The 16,710-nt window shown below is 34.8% G+C and overlaps 2 protein-coding genes across 2 annotated transcripts; one reads left to right on the forward strand and one right to left on the reverse strand.

Moving 5' to 3' along the window:
* Nucleotides 88-1,008, forward strand: LOC104729100 (aspartic proteinase A2-like). Its single transcript, XM_010447992.1, has 4 exons — nt 88-450; nt 550-684; nt 770-831; nt 903-1,008. Exons 1-4 carry the CDS (start codon nt 88-90, stop codon nt 1,006-1,008), a joined length of 666 nt encoding a protein of 221 aa, XP_010446294.1.
* On the reverse strand, nt 6,356-8,781 carry LOC104727347. Its single transcript, XM_010446423.2, has 2 exons — nt 8,500-8,781; nt 6,356-7,967 (listed from the first exon to the last, which is right to left on the reverse strand). Exons 1-2 carry the CDS (start codon nt 8,568-8,570, stop codon nt 6,392-6,394), a joined length of 1,647 nt encoding a protein of 548 aa, XP_010444725.1. The 5' UTR covers nt 8,571-8,781; the 3' UTR covers nt 6,356-6,391.

The raw sequence follows: 16,710 nt of genomic DNA on the forward strand, positions 1-16,710 counted from the left end.
GGGGGGGGGGGGGGGGAGGGGGGGTTAGCCCGAGATAATGTTGAGTTTGGTGGTTTTCTACTCGAGGGACAAGATTTTGTAGAGGCAATGACGCCAAATGATGTCTTCGCAAACGTAGCCTACGATGGGATTTTGGGCCTCGGGTTCCCTAAATGGGCAGTGAAAGATACTGTTACTGTTTTAGAGAACATCGATAGACAAAAGCCGATAAAAAGAAAGATCTTCTCTTTTTGGCTGACATCAAATGGTGGGGTACTCATGTTCGGTGGATACAACCAGGAGCATATCCAAGAAGACCATACGTATGTCCCTGTGATAACAAGGCCGAACAAAGATTTCTGGAAGATCCGAATGAGTACAATTCTCATTGGTCAAGAACCAACCGAACACTGTGTTCCACACTGCACAGCAATTATTGACTCGGGGACGACGGATATTATAGGTCCCCAAGTAAGAGAGCTAAATTTTAGTGAATATACGTAGTCTACTACTTGTATCATCAGTTTTTTTCATTAATAAACTATGTTTCTCTGTGTTTATAATATTTAGGCGGCTATAAAGGATATAAATTTAGCAGTTGGAGCATTCGGTAATGGTGGCGTAGTTCCTTGCTCCACGGTCGATAAATTGCCCATAATAACATTTACAATTGGGAAAAAGGCTTTCCCACTCGGCCCACGTGAGGTATGATAAGAAAGAAAAAATCAATAATCCTTTTTTAATTGGTTCATTTAATCATGATGTAGTTTATTTGCTCTTTTCCATTTAGTACATAGCTGAAGACAACAGCATATGTTTCACGAGATTTGTGCCGGATAGTGGTAGCCGCTGGTAAGTTCTTTATTATTTTACGTTAATTTTTTTTGTATTTGCGCAAGTCTCTAAAATGGATTGGCATGTAGGTTCCTAGGTATAGCATTTATGAGGAGGTATCACACTGTGTTCGATTTTGAAGACATGAAGACCTCGGATAGGATTTGCAACTGCAGCAGTAGCATAACTGCATAAAGAAGATGTTTCTCTTATAGTCTTATGATATATATTGACGCTAATAAGAAAAATAGAACAAACATAATATGTTAATGAAAACACAACCAGTTCGGGTTCTAACGTACTATGAAATTCAGATCATTGTATTTTTTTTTTTCTTTTTTTTTGTGTGGACTTCATTACATATATAGAACTAGTTTTAATCCTATATAAAAAGAAGTGAACAATTTCCAGCAGTTTCATGACTTACCTGTGAAGTTAGTCATTGTCGAAATTATGAATTTGGGTTCGTACCAACCTTTCATCTGTCACTCTGAAGTCTCTGATTACAACTCTTCGAGTTTTATAATTACCCGGTTCCGAAAAAAAACGAGGGAACAATCCGACGATCATCCGGGAATCTCAACGTCGGCGATTTGCTAGCGTTGAAGTCGTCGATGAGATAGTTCTTCTCGACAGAGAATTTGTAATAAGTTATTGGAACTTCATTTAACGCTTATACCTTAGAATCTGAAATCATTTAAAAATTGTACTAATCAAGTCTCGCACTTCATATACTGAAGTTATTTTCTACCAATATTGGTGTTTGATGTCATATTAGCGTGAATTCTTAGTGAGAGTCTGTTTTACATAATAGAAAATTTTGTGGGAGCCTAAACATTGAGGTATGGTGGTCCAGCTCTTGCAGCTATCGGTTTGCCCCAACCGAAATCGTTGCGGTACACGTCCAACCGATGTGAGTTTGTATCACCTCCTAAAAAGGTCACAATTGGGCCTAAGACCGTAGACCGTATCTTCATCGAATATACACATACCAGTATAGTGCATATCGATTTTTGGTTCATAAATTAAATATTCCAGATATCCACGTGAATACAGTTATGGAGTCAAAAAATGCTTCATTTTTTGAAAATATTTTTCCCTGTAAGAAAACTCAAAAACGGACTCGTGAACAACGAGATGCAGCGACTTTGGAAGCTGGCAATACTTTGAGTACTACTTTTGTAGAAACAGAACTGGAACCTAGAAGGAGCAAACGAGCTTGCAAAAGTAAATCGTTTGGTGATGATTTTCTGATGATGACATTTCTAGTTGAAAATCTACCAAGAACATACGTAGAAGCTATGTCTACACCTGATGCACCTTATTGGAAGGAAGCAGTCAAAACTGAAATAGACTCTATCATGCAACATCATACTTATGAGATGGCAGATCTACCACAAGGATTTAAGCCTGGGGTGTAAATGGATTTTTACGATAAAACGAAAACTCAATGGCGATATTGAACGGTACAAGGCTAGGCTTGTAGTCTAAGGATTTCGGCAAAAAGAAGGCTTAGATTTCTTTGATACCTATTCACCGGTAAATAGACTATCTTCGATCAGGATGCTCATAAGTATTGCAGCCTTGAGAAATCTTGAAATCCATCAAATGGATGTAAAAACTGCTTTTCTCCATGGAGATTTAGAGGAGGAAATCTACATGAAACAACCTGAGGGATTTGTTATTCCAGGACAAGAACACAAAGTGTGTAAATTTGTGAAGTCATTATATGGACTCAAACAGGCTCCTAAGCAGTGGCACGAGAAGTTTGACAGTATGATGATGTCTAATAGTTTTCGCATTAATGAATGTGACAAATGCATATACTACAAAACTACTCATCAGGGTACATTTTGTTATGCTTATATGTAGATGATATGCTCATCATTGGAAGCAACAAAGACATCATAACTCAAACGAAAAACATGCTCAAAAGAAATTTTGACATGAAGGACTTGGGTTTAGCAGATGTAATTTTGGGGATAAAAATCATAAGAACTGATGAGGGCCTTATCTTGTCTCAAACCCACTATGCTGAAAAATTGCTTGATCGATTCAAGCACTACTCAAATGGGACTGCAAAAACTCCAGAGGATCCTCAAATTCACTTGACCAAAAATTCTGGTGAACCTGTGCAACAGGTGGAGTATGCAAGGGTAATTGGCAGTCTAATGTACTTGACAAACTGTACAAGACCGGATTTAGCGCACTCTGTATATGTACTTAGTCGCTACATAAGTAATCCAGGACATAAGCATTGGATGGTTATAACTAGAGTTTTGGACTATCTACGTTATACCAAAGATCACGGCTTGCACTATGGTAGAGAACCCAGAGTTTTGGAAGGTTACACTGATGCCAACTGGATCGCAGACTCAAGAAACTCCAAATCCACGAGTGGATACGTTTTTACACTTGGAGGTGCAACAGTGTCCTGGAAATCTTCCAAACAAACTCTGACAGCTAAATCAACTATGGAATCTGAATTCATAGCTTTGGAGATAGCTATGTCAGAAGCTGAATCACTTCGTAATTTCTTGGAAGACATCCCAATGTGGGGGAATCCTTTGCCTGCAATATGTATACACTGTGATAGCCAATCGGCTTTGGGCAGGGCAAGGAATACCCATTACAATGACAAATCTCGTCACATCAGACGGAGACATAAAACTGTTAGACAACTTATCTCAACTGGTGTAGTTACGATTGATTATATCCATACGAAAGAAAACCTAGCGGATCCATTTACAAAAGGTTTAGCGAGAGATCAAGTTATAAAATCATCAATAGGAATGGGTTTAAAGCCTACGACTTAAGAGGAGGTTTGATGGTAACCCCACCTACTCAGATTGGAGACCCCATGACCTAGGTTCAAAGGGACAACTAAATCAAGCTGAATCTGCTACAAGCACTAAGAGACTTTTGTCTTTTCCCAGTTCCTAAAATGATGTAAAGTGCTTCCTGTATGTTAGAGGTTAAGCATATGCTTTTAATGATTTGAAATGTAGCTTTGTAAAATATTTGAAATAATTACAGGATATTTCTTTAAATACAAGCAGCTATTAAAATCACCTTGTGAGTGTGAAATGGGGCCGTTTCTAGGAGAATATATGAAGCTATACTCTCCAAGTTCACTTATGATTAACCAGGCATGTTCAAGGCCACAATGAACACAATAGAGAACCTCGTTCTACGAGAAAACGAAGCTGTGTTATGCCTGCTGTCTAAGTGTACATACAAATCCAGATGGTTCAAGACATCATGTTCACCATCTGGCCGAGTTAACTTGACAGGTATAACAATGAGTCGGTTCAAGGTTGAAAAACACCACCAACTCTGATACAATTAGTTTTCGCATATACTCTCGAAGGTCTATCTAGTCTAGCTAGTAATGTCAGTCTATAGAGTTAGTTATGTCGTCATATGTTTAGACTTATTTCTATTCATGTGGGAGATTGTTGGAACTGAATTTTCAGAAAGAAGTTTCAGAAAATTGCAGGTTTTGGGACAGTGACTTTCCGTCGACTTTCCGGCCAAATTCCGGCCAAATGGCGGATCGGAATTGTCGGTTTGATAGTGCAAAGGAAAGCTGGTAACGAGTACTACAAGATGGTATACTCATACGTCCAAAACGGAGTTGATTTGAATGAGAAATAAGAGTGTGCAGTAAGCTACTTGGGATGGTTTGGGAAATATCCCACATCGGAAATATGACTGATTTTCACTCATATATATATAGTTTCACACTCTTCTAGTTTCAAAAGTGTGTAGATGGAAGAGGGAAGATTCCCACACGCGAACTGAACCGAACCGGGCTGGGGCAAGCACGGACGCGGGGCGGGCCGAGCACGGACGCGGGCCGGACTGGGCGTGGACGCGGGCCGTAGGCCGTGGGCTTTTGAGTATTTTGGAAAGCTTTAGACACATTTAATTTTTTGGAAAGACTTGGTGTGAACTCCAAGAAACTTGGACAGCAGTCCGAGAATATTCACTGAATATTTTCTTGAGATCTCCCTCTTTCCACTATATATAGAGGCACAACCTCTAATTATTTTTCACACACAAAAACACAAAGCACTCCTTTCTCTGAAGATCTCTCTCCCTCTCCATTGCTTAGTTCAAGTAAGTTCTTAGTTTAGTAATCTCGAGAGTATAACGTAGATCTGTTCGCTTGAGTTCTATTACGGGTGTGCTATTGTAATAGTTCATGATCGGTTGTATCCTGGGATTCATAAATCGTGATTGTCCGAACGCACTTACGGCCGATTTATTGAATTAAGGAAAGAGATATCATATCTTGCCTCCGTGATTTATTTTATGCTTTATATTATGCTGTTGTAATTCGTTTCTGATTTCGTTAATTTAAATATAATTCGCATCTTTTCTCAATTCGATTTTTACGCTCCTAACAACAACCAAATCTTTGCTACCAACAGAAACTGGAGTCTTGACATTCTGCCGCTATCCCAGTCTGGCTCACATTCCCAGAACACTCTGCTTCTGCCGGTGGATTGAGTCTTAACGCTGATAAGAAAAGTAAATTTATATGAATTGTGAGGATGTTATGTTAATGAAATAGAATACAAACACTTCAATTGCTAATGTACTATCATATTAAATCTGTGTATAATTTTATGTGGACTACATACAAGTAGGCATGACCAAAATTAAACTGTAACTGTAATTTGGACTGTAACCAAACTGTAATCGTATAAAACGGTTAAAACACTATAACCGTAAACCATAAATATGTGGTTAAAATATATTAACCATAATTGTTAATTAACCATAATCGTATCAAAACCATTGATTAATTACATAGTTAAACCATAATTTATTAATCGTAACTGTTTTAAAAACATAATATAATATACTAATAATTATTTATTTAATATGAATCATATGATATATAGAAATATGAATACACTAAAAGAACATACAAATTATAAATAAATAATATCAACTGTATTATATTATCAAATAATATAATCGTGTCATATTATCGAATAACTGTATATAAATGTAACTGATTTTAATGAGAACCGTATTTAACCTTAACCATTTATTAAAATAATCACAGCTAAAATTAAACACAATTTCTAACCTTAACTGATGGTTACCATGAGTCCATGACCATGCCTACATGGAAGTAGTTTTAATCCACATGTCCTACTACTATATTTTATAACTCACTCCTAAGTCCTAATTTTTACTGTATTTATATGAAGTCTAGTCATGTCGAAATTATGAACTCGGTTAATGGTTACAACTCTTCGAGTTTTATAATTTTCCAGTTGCGAAGGTGAAACATCAAACTTTTACAAACCTCGTCTGAGAGTCGGCTAAACAAGTTTTGAGGTCCCTAAACAAAGAAAAGAAACTCTGAGCACGTCATCAAAACATATTTCGCCTTTCGTCTTTTGTTTCATATTTACATCCTCTACGCTTTTCAGTTTCTTGTTCAGCCCACACGCACCTAGCCATTAATATTGATTTTGTTTGCTCATAAAGCCCACTGGGCTTCGCATTATTATATAATATATTTTAATCTTTTGGTTTTTTATTATTATTTATTTCTTTATAAGCCCCATTGGTTCCCAAAACTTGCAAACCTGGCATCAGAGTTTGCTAACAACAAGTTCTGAGGACCCTTAACAAAGAAACTCTCACACTCATCTCCATCAAAACCTGAGCAGCTTTTACCTTCTCTTACTTCCTTAAACCTATCCATCAAATGAAGCCCTGTCAAGTGGTCTCCCCAGATATCGTACTTATACTCTTTCGCCTTCTCTTCTTTCACTTCGGTTCTTGAGTTTGCTCCAGGAGCTCTCACATTTGGAGCCAGAGAGCTACGTTCTATGATCATTGACTTAACTCCTGAAACCGGAAACGTTGCTGAATGTGACAAGACTGGTTTAGGAGGCTTTACGGGCTTTGTTGTGGCTCGAGTAGTAGTTGGTGGTTCTGGTGACATTGGAGAGTTGGGAGTTGAGTTTCCGCTGTGACTGCTTGAAACATCTGTGCGCTCAGATGTTAATCCGTTGATTCCTCCTTTCTTCTTCTTCTTGTTTCGGCGCCTCTTCTTGTCTTTTGCAGTCTTTACAGTGAGGTTCACAGCTTCTGATGCTTCTTCTTCGTGGGAAGAAGAAACAGAAGAAACAGAAGCAACTGGCTTTACGCTGCTGTTCTTGGGAACCTCACTAAACAACCCTTGGAGGCTTTCTTTGCTTATGGATCTTAGCAGAGAATTCATTTCAGGGGAGATTGTGAATGCGGATGGTTTCTCAACTTCTCTCAACTCCATGTGGTTTCTCTTGTTGTTGTTCTCCTCGATGAAGTGATCATTGAAGCAAAACATCAGAATGAGTAAAGCAGCAGCAATAAGAACCGCAACTGAGAATTTCTTAGTCCGCACCCAAAAGACCGGTTTCTTGCAGAGATTAAGCATCAAAACAGGTGCTGTCGCCTTCATAGGTACTGCAAAAACAGCAACTCCAGATGCCCAAGAGAGTTCAGTCTGGTAGAAAAATAGATACTTGATGGATTCCCCTGGCTCTAGTGAAAACCCTTCACTCTGATGGTTCACCACAAAACCATTTCCTCCACATTGTTTTCTCGAAACCAAAACACTCAACTCCCTTGTGTTGGTGGGAATACTCAGCTCCCTTGTGTTCTTCTTAGTATAGAGCTCTTTCGACAAAGGCTTGTAACAAGTGGTGTCTCCAATGTGAAAGAATCCAGTAAAAGGCTGAAACTCTATGATGTGGACAGGCTTAAGAGACAGCCACACAACACCAGATAGATTATTTCTGCTCAGAGCAGAGCTACTCAACGATTCCTTGGGATAGGACGACAACCCAAAAAAGGGTACAAATGGTAATGGATCAGACTGATTCTGTGATCTTAAAGCTGAAAGGAAACAGAACAACTGAGAACTGGGACAAACATTGTGGTCAGTTTTGGGGATAGCTACACTCTGAGAATCTTGACCATAAAACCCCTTAGTAGCAGGAGTTTCAGTGTTGTAGAAGTAGCCATTGGAACCAAAAGAGTCATACTCAGCTAAGTTATGCAAAGTATTGACTGAGGAAAGCAATAGACATGAGAGAAGGAGAAGACAATGAGATGCCTTTGATGAACCAAATGCTGCTCCTCTGTTAAAAACACACATAAACAAAAAAAAGTTCAACAAAGAATGAGATTTATATGTAAGTAATTTGGGGCTTCAACCAACTACTTGAAAAAGAAAAAAAGTTATAAACATTCTAAGGAAATTAAAAAAAAATTGTAAAGAGAAAAAAAACAAAAAAATGAGAATAGTACCCAAAAAAGTAATGGCATTTGAAGAAATCAGAAGCAAAGAAATAGTTCTATAAACAGAAAAAAGGACAAAGAGGACTGAACTAATTCCTATTGATAGCGAATGACGGAAATAGCAGAGACTTGATTTTTTTATATATATATAACTGTGACGAACAAAAACCCAGTGAACCAAACAGTAAGTGATAGTCTGATAGAAGAAGAAGCAGAGTAGTATTAGTAAAGATTCGAACTTGATATTTGTTAAAAAGACAAAAAAAAAAATCAAAACTTTGCGTGAAAATCGAAGTACCACCGCCCATCATCGAGAGAAAAAAAAGATAAGATATAAAGTAAGGAAGAAAGAAGAAGAAAAAAGGAATTTACCGAAGGTGGAAGAAGAAGAAGGAAGGAGGCGTAGTCGCTAGGGTTTTTCGCTCCATGTCTGAAATGAACATCGAATCATCTGGAACCACTTCTCTTCTCAAAGTTAGGATTTTTTTTTTTTTTTTTTTTGGGTTTAATAAAGAAGAAGAAGAAGAAGGAAAGAAAAAGAAGCGATTTTCTTGGGGACGAGAGAGAGAGAGAGACCAGACGCCACCTGAAGAAGAAAGGGGAGGCTGAGGAAGGAGGAGGACCAATTAGACTGGACAAAAAAAAAAAATTAAAGGAGGAGGAGGAACAAGATGACATATTCATCCTTTCTAAATTACTTCTTTACCCCTCTCTGATGACCTAACTGTTATTCCCCTAGGGTTGGGGTCTTTTCGTAATATTATTATTTGAGTTGTCTTCTTTTTACTTTTTTTTTTTTTTTTTTTNTAGCTCTCTCTATATGGCTTAAATATGCATATTTGGTGGTATTTCTATACAAATTATTTAGCATTTGAAATCGACATATCTATATTTTCTATTTAGATAAACATTTTCAGACATTGTATTCTTCTGCTAAATGCTCTTTTAGCGTGTCCAGCCTATGGCACATAATATTTTACCCAAATTTATTTAGGGGTTGTATTGATTTGTGTTTTATAAATCTTATGTTATTTAATCATAATTTTTTTTTAAAAATGTACTAAAATCCACTGTTATTGAATTGATGATTTTAAAATCCATTGTTACTCAAAACAGTTTGTGAATTTGGATTTTAATGATTTTTAGAGATTCTATAATATTTGAGAGGATTTGTTTTAGTTAAAAATACAAAAATCTAAATTCTTATAGTTTTAAGTGGGATTTTTTTTATTTTTTTTATAATAAATCATATCAACTTTCCTAAAATCATCAAAATCATTTAAAATCTTATGAAAACTCAAATCACTTGGCATATTAGATTGAATACAACCTCTAGTTGTTTATCCTAATTGTAAAACAATTCAAAGCTTTTCTTACAAAAAAAAAAAAAAAAAAAAAANAAATAAATTCTCATCAACTTTATAATCATTTGTGTGACATATATGCGATGTCGTATTTCCTACTTTTTAAAACATTTACTGGAGTATTATCTATCTTTTTTGTAAGAAAAAAATTAATAGGATTTATTAGTTGTTTTTTTATTAAAAAAACAGACATTTGCCATTTATATTTTCGTGTGGTAAAAGCTGTAAACGAACTTGTAGCTGGATTAACTAAAACTTACAATCTAGTTCGACAGTAAACATGTATCAGATATCCACATTTAAAAAGCTTACAATTTAGGTAAAGATACTAACTTTTAAGTTGTAATGTATATCGACATAAACGAATTATTATAATATAAATAATATACGAGAGAGAGATTCCGTGGTCATTTTTTTAAAACGAAAAGAAGAAGCCAAAAAATACTTTTGTTTGGAACCGTGGGCATGAAAAATTCGTATTCGACTTTTGGGGGCAAAACTGGAGTTAAACATGTTTTGGGTCGCAGACGAGTGTGTTTGGTTGGTTGGACTTTTGTGTGCGTACGACAAAACCGGTACGGTCCGGTACAGTTGCGAACGGTTGAATCACTAACTAACGGAGAATCTCGACGTCTAAACGGCGTTTAAGAGATTCCACTCTCGACGTGTTGCCCACATTGCTACGGTTCTTCTCTGGACCCCATTTGAAAAGGTCACAATCTTGGATGATCCGACGGCTGATACTTAAAGTGGACCATGACTACATTTTTAAAATTTCATTAGATCAAGACACATAGTATATAATTGATGTATTAATCACATACAGTATTAGTTTTTTTTTAATTAAGCAAAGATTCTCATAATTAAATTTACATGCACCAACCGAACCATTAAACCATTGTATTAGACAGCGACTAATATTCTAGACCCCACACCACACTTATACAGGTCTCGTCATTCAGAATCAAGCCACTATTTATTTACAATTTTTGTTCTTGTAAGTATTAGATATTAAAAGGTTTTTTTAATTTAAGGTGTATAGCTCATAATACTAATTATTGTTTGTATACGAGTTAATAAAATGATAAAATGAATGAAAGCACATACGAAGTTATGAAACCTCTGATCTTTTCAAAGATACCTTTTTTTTGGTAATATGAATTTAAGGTTACGGGAATAAATAAAGAGTAAAGTAAACTATGAAGTTGTGTTTTTACGTACCCAAAACAAAACCAAACAAAAAAAAAAAAAAAAACTGGGGAGTTGTAAAGGGCTATGAATTTGAACTGAATAGTATGTGAAGAAGCTCTTGAATGATGATGTTAGATTGTAGGATGTTAGATTGGCACATTAAAGGTTTAGAAAATACTGTATACTGTACATCAAAAAGAGTGTAGGATGCCCACCAAAATCGATTAAACCTTTAATGGGCCTAACTAAATGTTAGATTGATGAAAGATTAACGGGCCTTCACCGCCCAAACAAAGTTTTTGGTTGTGTCAAAGAATCGGTTTTGGTTGGCAAACCCGCTGTGCTAGAAATAGAATCCGCAATTAAGGAATTTAAAGGAATCTGGATTACAAAATTAGAAATTCTGTTACATAATCTCCAATTAGACACACCGAAAAAGGGCTTTGCTTTTTCCAAGGTAACGAAAAATCGTTTGAATTCATTTACGAATTCCAACAATGTCTACGTCATGAGCTTGACGCCTAATCTATATCTCCTAAACGTTTCGGAAATTAATTTGGACTTCCGCCAAATTGATATATAACTCTCACCGCCGACCTCTATAATGAAACATGAACCGACTTCAATTTTGCAACAAAATTAAGAATTACAATTACTATAATTATTCTAGTTTTTTTTTTGTAGGAGAGAAAGAGAGAGAGAATCAACGTAGAAGCATCAACCATGGAGAAAGCATATACAATAGTAATCGCATGCTCTCAACTTTGCAGTTTCTTTTGCATATTTAATTAAGCTAGAAGATTAGAAAAAGGGGATTCCGAACATATATTTTGTCGTAAAAAAGTTGCATATTATTTAATAAGATCGACCGTGTGGGGTCGTACAGATATCACTCACTCAAACTCAGAGTCCAAAGTGCTCACCAACCTCATGGGTCATGATAATATACATAAAGAGATCGTCGACACCGACACATTTACTAATTACTATCAATTCTGGTTCAAGTTTTACTTAGTTATATTTTGTCTGTAAAATATCTTTTTCTTCTTCTTCCCTTAACTTTGACCATGATTAAGAAAGCGTCGTAAAAAGATTTCGAACCATAATTTCCTAAACATTAGAGTGAACACTATAAACTGGTTACTTATGTAATACTTGAACTATATTGGCAAGTCTTTATAAAATATGTATACCATTTAGGTTAAAGGTAATTTCATCCGTTCTTTTTTTAACTAACCTAATTCAAAACACAAAATCCAAACGTGGGTTGCTTTTTTTTTGTTTTTTTTTTTTGGTTTTTTTTTTTTTTTTGTCAATCAACGTAGGTTGCTACATACGCACGAATAATAACTTGAATATATATGTTTGTCAAAAAAAAAAAAAAAAGAATATATATATGTAAAAGATACAAAATACACTTTAACCAAAAATTAAAGCTTAGTATTTTAAAAGAAAAGAGAAACATATATTTAAACTTGGGACTCTATGAGCATGTGTGTAAATATTTTAATTATTTAAGCTTTAATGGATTAATGGCCAATGCCAGGGCTGTTTCCCGGAGTTGTTGGCCGGAACTCATCAACGCCGTATTTTTCTTCTTTGCTGGCGGCACTCTTCACCGAGCCTCTTCCTGTTCTCATCAAGCCACCGGCTCCTTCGTATACACTGAGAGTGCTGTTTTTTATTGAATTTCTATGGGTCTTCAAGTGTCTTGCCTCGGTTGGTATATGACACACGATTATTGCAATAAAAAGAAGAGATAAGCCAAAATTCGAGAACACAGCTTTTGCCATTGATGATGATTCGAGTTTTTTTGTTGATAAAAATTGTCAAGAATTAAGTAAAAATAGTAATGAGAAGAGTCTCGCACTGATTCTTTATGTTTATTGGGGTTTAAGGGAGAAATGCAAGCTTTTATAAGAATCTATAAATAGTAGTCAAGAGATGTCACATGAAGAGTCTTGAATCTTAATTAAAGGGTTTAAGGAATCTTCGGTTTGAGGGTGTCTATATATATAGGCACCCAAAGTAACATGTGAAGTTGTGAACCATAGCTAGTTAGAATATAATTATGGGGTTTACACATTTATAAAATATATATATCGCTTCCAGAAAAGTTTAGACCACTTAAAGTGTAGTGTTCAATTAAAACTAATATAAATGTTTTTTTATATAATAAATGGTTGTTGTGAATTGGGAAGGAAGCTAGCTCCCAACTTCTCAGATGAGCTAAAAGGTTCACAGCCACCACTTCACATTTGCGCCTAATTGTTTATATTCCCCCTTTTGCTTCCTTACCTCTAAATTAGTATATATATCCTTGAAAAAGTACAATTAATTTACTATGAGTAGTTTACCATATATGATTTTTGATACGATAGGATATGATCATATATTCATATGTATGAATACTCGTGGAAGAATCATTGACTTACTATGGAGAGCATGGCTTGGATTCTCTTTGTTTCAGGCGAGCAATGTTTCGATCGACATGGCTCAAAAGTGTTGCTGCCGCATATACTTTATTTGTGGCATAGCTAGAATACATGACCAATTGTTCTAGTATGTATACGTTTAGGCTTGTTGAAATCGATCGAATAAATGTAGGTGCGTAAATCGCGTTCACGTAATGCCCCAGCTATGACACGATTTGGAAAAGAAGATTAATAAATAATGTCGTAATCGTACGGTTTTAATATAATCACACTTGACGTTTTAATGAACCGTACCTATGAGACCTACATATGTTAAAAGGCTACCTAAGTATTAATTGACAGCGAGAGCAGGCTTTAAAGTACTCCAAGACCATTGGGTGCTTATTATATTAGATCACTTTGACATTGTTTTAATATATAAATTAATACTCGAACTTCAAGTCGCCCTTCAAACTCCTCAAGAGCTGCACCTTTTATAATACTAGTACTCTAGTAGTTAGTAGGTTAGTAGTAGTACCATGGAAAAGCTTTCATTATAATAACACACGAACAGAGTGTCCCTTGCCACTATTCCATATGCCCTAAGGCCAATATACTTGTGACCACTAATCATTAATTAACGATTAAACCAAATATGGAAAATAGGTTAGTTGGCTCTTAGCTTTCAAATCAGCCACAGCCGTCAATTTAAAGATCTAGAGACCAGCACAAATCTTTGGTCAGACCCACCACCATGGTTTAGACAAATTAATTATTATTCCCAGTCTTTGTTAAATCTAGATTATTTTGCTATTTATAACATTTGTTAATAATTCGAAAAATGACACACACAAGCTACAATAGTTACAAACGACCAGGTCCATATGTAAGTTAATGATAGATACATATATATTGAGTTTCTAACGTCGTGGGTACAGTATTTTCTGAGCTGTAATTATTTACAAAAAGCTGGTGTTCATTTCATGTTAAATAAATAATTAGCAAATATAAAAGGCCATGTTTTCCATTATTCATATTTCATAGTAACTTAAGTAATTAATAAAATTCTACAAAATCATTATTTTATTTTATATTTAATGAAAAAGGTAGTTATTTTATTCGTCCGCTCAATATAATTTTCCACTTTCTCTCATATTTCGTATCCTCCAATTTCATCTTATATCGATGACTTAGCACCAAGTAGAAATATAGAATACCATCACTGCAGGGGATGCAAGTTATGAAGTTAATAGAGAATTTGATCTTGTTTTAGATATATTAACGTTGAAATTATACAAAGATAAACCCTAATGGATCCATCCATGTAAAGTCGCCGTTTTAGCTTTTCCTTTGACAACTTTTTTCAAACGTGATATACATGTTTGATTTATAATCCTTTTTTTTACCAAATAAAAGTTCGTGGTTGGTGAAACGATTATGAATGTGTCGATGGATTTGTGAGTGTGTGATCAATTTCTTATATTTTCAGTTATGAAATAGTTAAGTTCCTTGTGTACTTTATCAATTACAAGTCTTATATTATTGCCCGTAGAATTACAGAATAGTAGAACCATAATGTGATTCCACAAAAAAAAAAAAAATCGATTGCTAATATAATCAATGGGTTTTCATCAATTAGCATTATATATTGTCGGTTTGATGAATTTGATATGATCAAGATTAATATAGTATACTTTATTTGAAATCTTATATAACGAATTCAATGCTAATAAAATGAACTACGTACTGCTTATTGTTCTCGCAATGAAAAGAAAAATGAACCCTTAAATCCTAGATAAACTACCAGAAACAACGCGATTCAATTGAAGTTCAAGACTTATTGATTACAATTACGAGAAAACACACAGTGAAGAATACATAGAGACCCTAGCTGATACACGTCGACGTAACCACAAACAAAAAAAAACATCTTACTTTGTCATAAATAAATGTCTTATATATAAGAACATATCCCTGCCATCGTAGTTTGTCACAACATATATATGTATATTGCTAGTGACCAATTCCTGGACTGTTCCCGGGTTTGGTAGGCCGAAACGCATCCAAGGAATGATCTTCTGTCATTAACTTGCTCGACAGATTTGAGCCATGGCGGCCACCAAGTTTCTTCGAGATATTTTTAGAGATTCCCGATGAATTCAAAGGTCGACCTTCAACGATGTGAGAATCCTGAATGAAAACCAGCACTACTGTTAGTAGTAGTACCAAGCTAGTCAATGTGTATTTAGCCATAGCAGTGATGAGAGAGTGTTAAATTTTCAAGAGTAAACGAAACTAATAAAAGAAAAAAAAAACTTAGGAGAGTAAATTAATATGTGAATAAGAGTGTATATATGTATCAATGACTTCAACTCTAGATGGCTATTTATGGAGAAGAAAAATGACTAGCTAGCTGGTGCATGTGAAACTCCAACAAACAAAGCCAACAACTTATTTATTTTTAATATTTAAGGTCAAAATAATCTAATATTTATACACATGGAAAATAATTAGAGTTTGGTTATATAAGTTCCAAGCTTCTGGGGAAACTCCGTGAATGGAGTTCATAAAATATTGAACAGGAAATGGCGTTGCCATAGAACATTAGTCTCTGAATGAAATATACATGCATATATACCCAATAACAACAAAAATTACAAATTAATCATCCTTTTAGCTGTAACTTCAAAAATAAAATTATACTGTATATGTAGAATAACTGGAGAAGTGACCAAAAGTATTGATTGATATAGAAAAAGGCTTAATTAACATTTAACAAGCATAAAAAGCTGTAACCACCAGATATGTATGTTACAAGTTAATTACAACACCAGGTTTGTTATAATTTATCAGAGATATTGCACTTAAAAAAAAGACGTGTACTTAAGAATTTGCAAATTTTTCCTCTGAATCAATAGAATATCATTAAAGAAAAGGTATATGATGATTTCGGTAAATATTTGCACCGAATAACAAAAAGCATATTCTTCGGAACTAGTTCAGAGTTCAGACCAAATTGAGGTGAATGTGGTCATTCGTTAAAAAGTGTAAGAAAAATGGGTGCACGTTTAGACTGTCATAATTCATGAAGTAGCTACGTCCTTTTAATTATACTATAATCTATATACACTCTTTAAAAAAAGTATCTTACAATTTTTAAAAAAATTTCTCAGGCGATCTCGTGATGCAAGTTTGACAATTTGCATTAAATTAGTGTATTTGTCGACTGCACATGCATGGGAATCGTTTATGGATCTTCCTGTTCCGGTACTTTACGGCCAGAGACCTATGTCGTAATATGCATATGAATTAGTTGTAAAATTATTAATAATTTGTAATTATACTTCATGAGTGTGACATAATATGCTCATAATTCTCGTTTAATTTAGGTGCGAATAAAGTAGTAGATTGTTAGTAATATTTATATTTCATTTAAGCATTAATTGTGTTAGCTTACAGTATGTAAATAATTGGATTATTTGATAGTTTTGGTAAAACAGTTCATTTAAACATGATCTACATATGTTTAAACGACAACAAAAAAAAACGATTAAACTGTTTCAATTTACAGAACTACAAGCATTTTGGAGTTAGATATAACAACCAACTACGAA

This window comes from Camelina sativa, chromosome 11, assembly GCF_000633955.1.
Source record: "Camelina sativa cultivar DH55 chromosome 11, Cs, whole genome shotgun sequence".
In the NCBI taxonomy this organism is placed as follows: domain Eukaryota; kingdom Viridiplantae; phylum Streptophyta; class Magnoliopsida; order Brassicales; family Brassicaceae; genus Camelina; species Camelina sativa.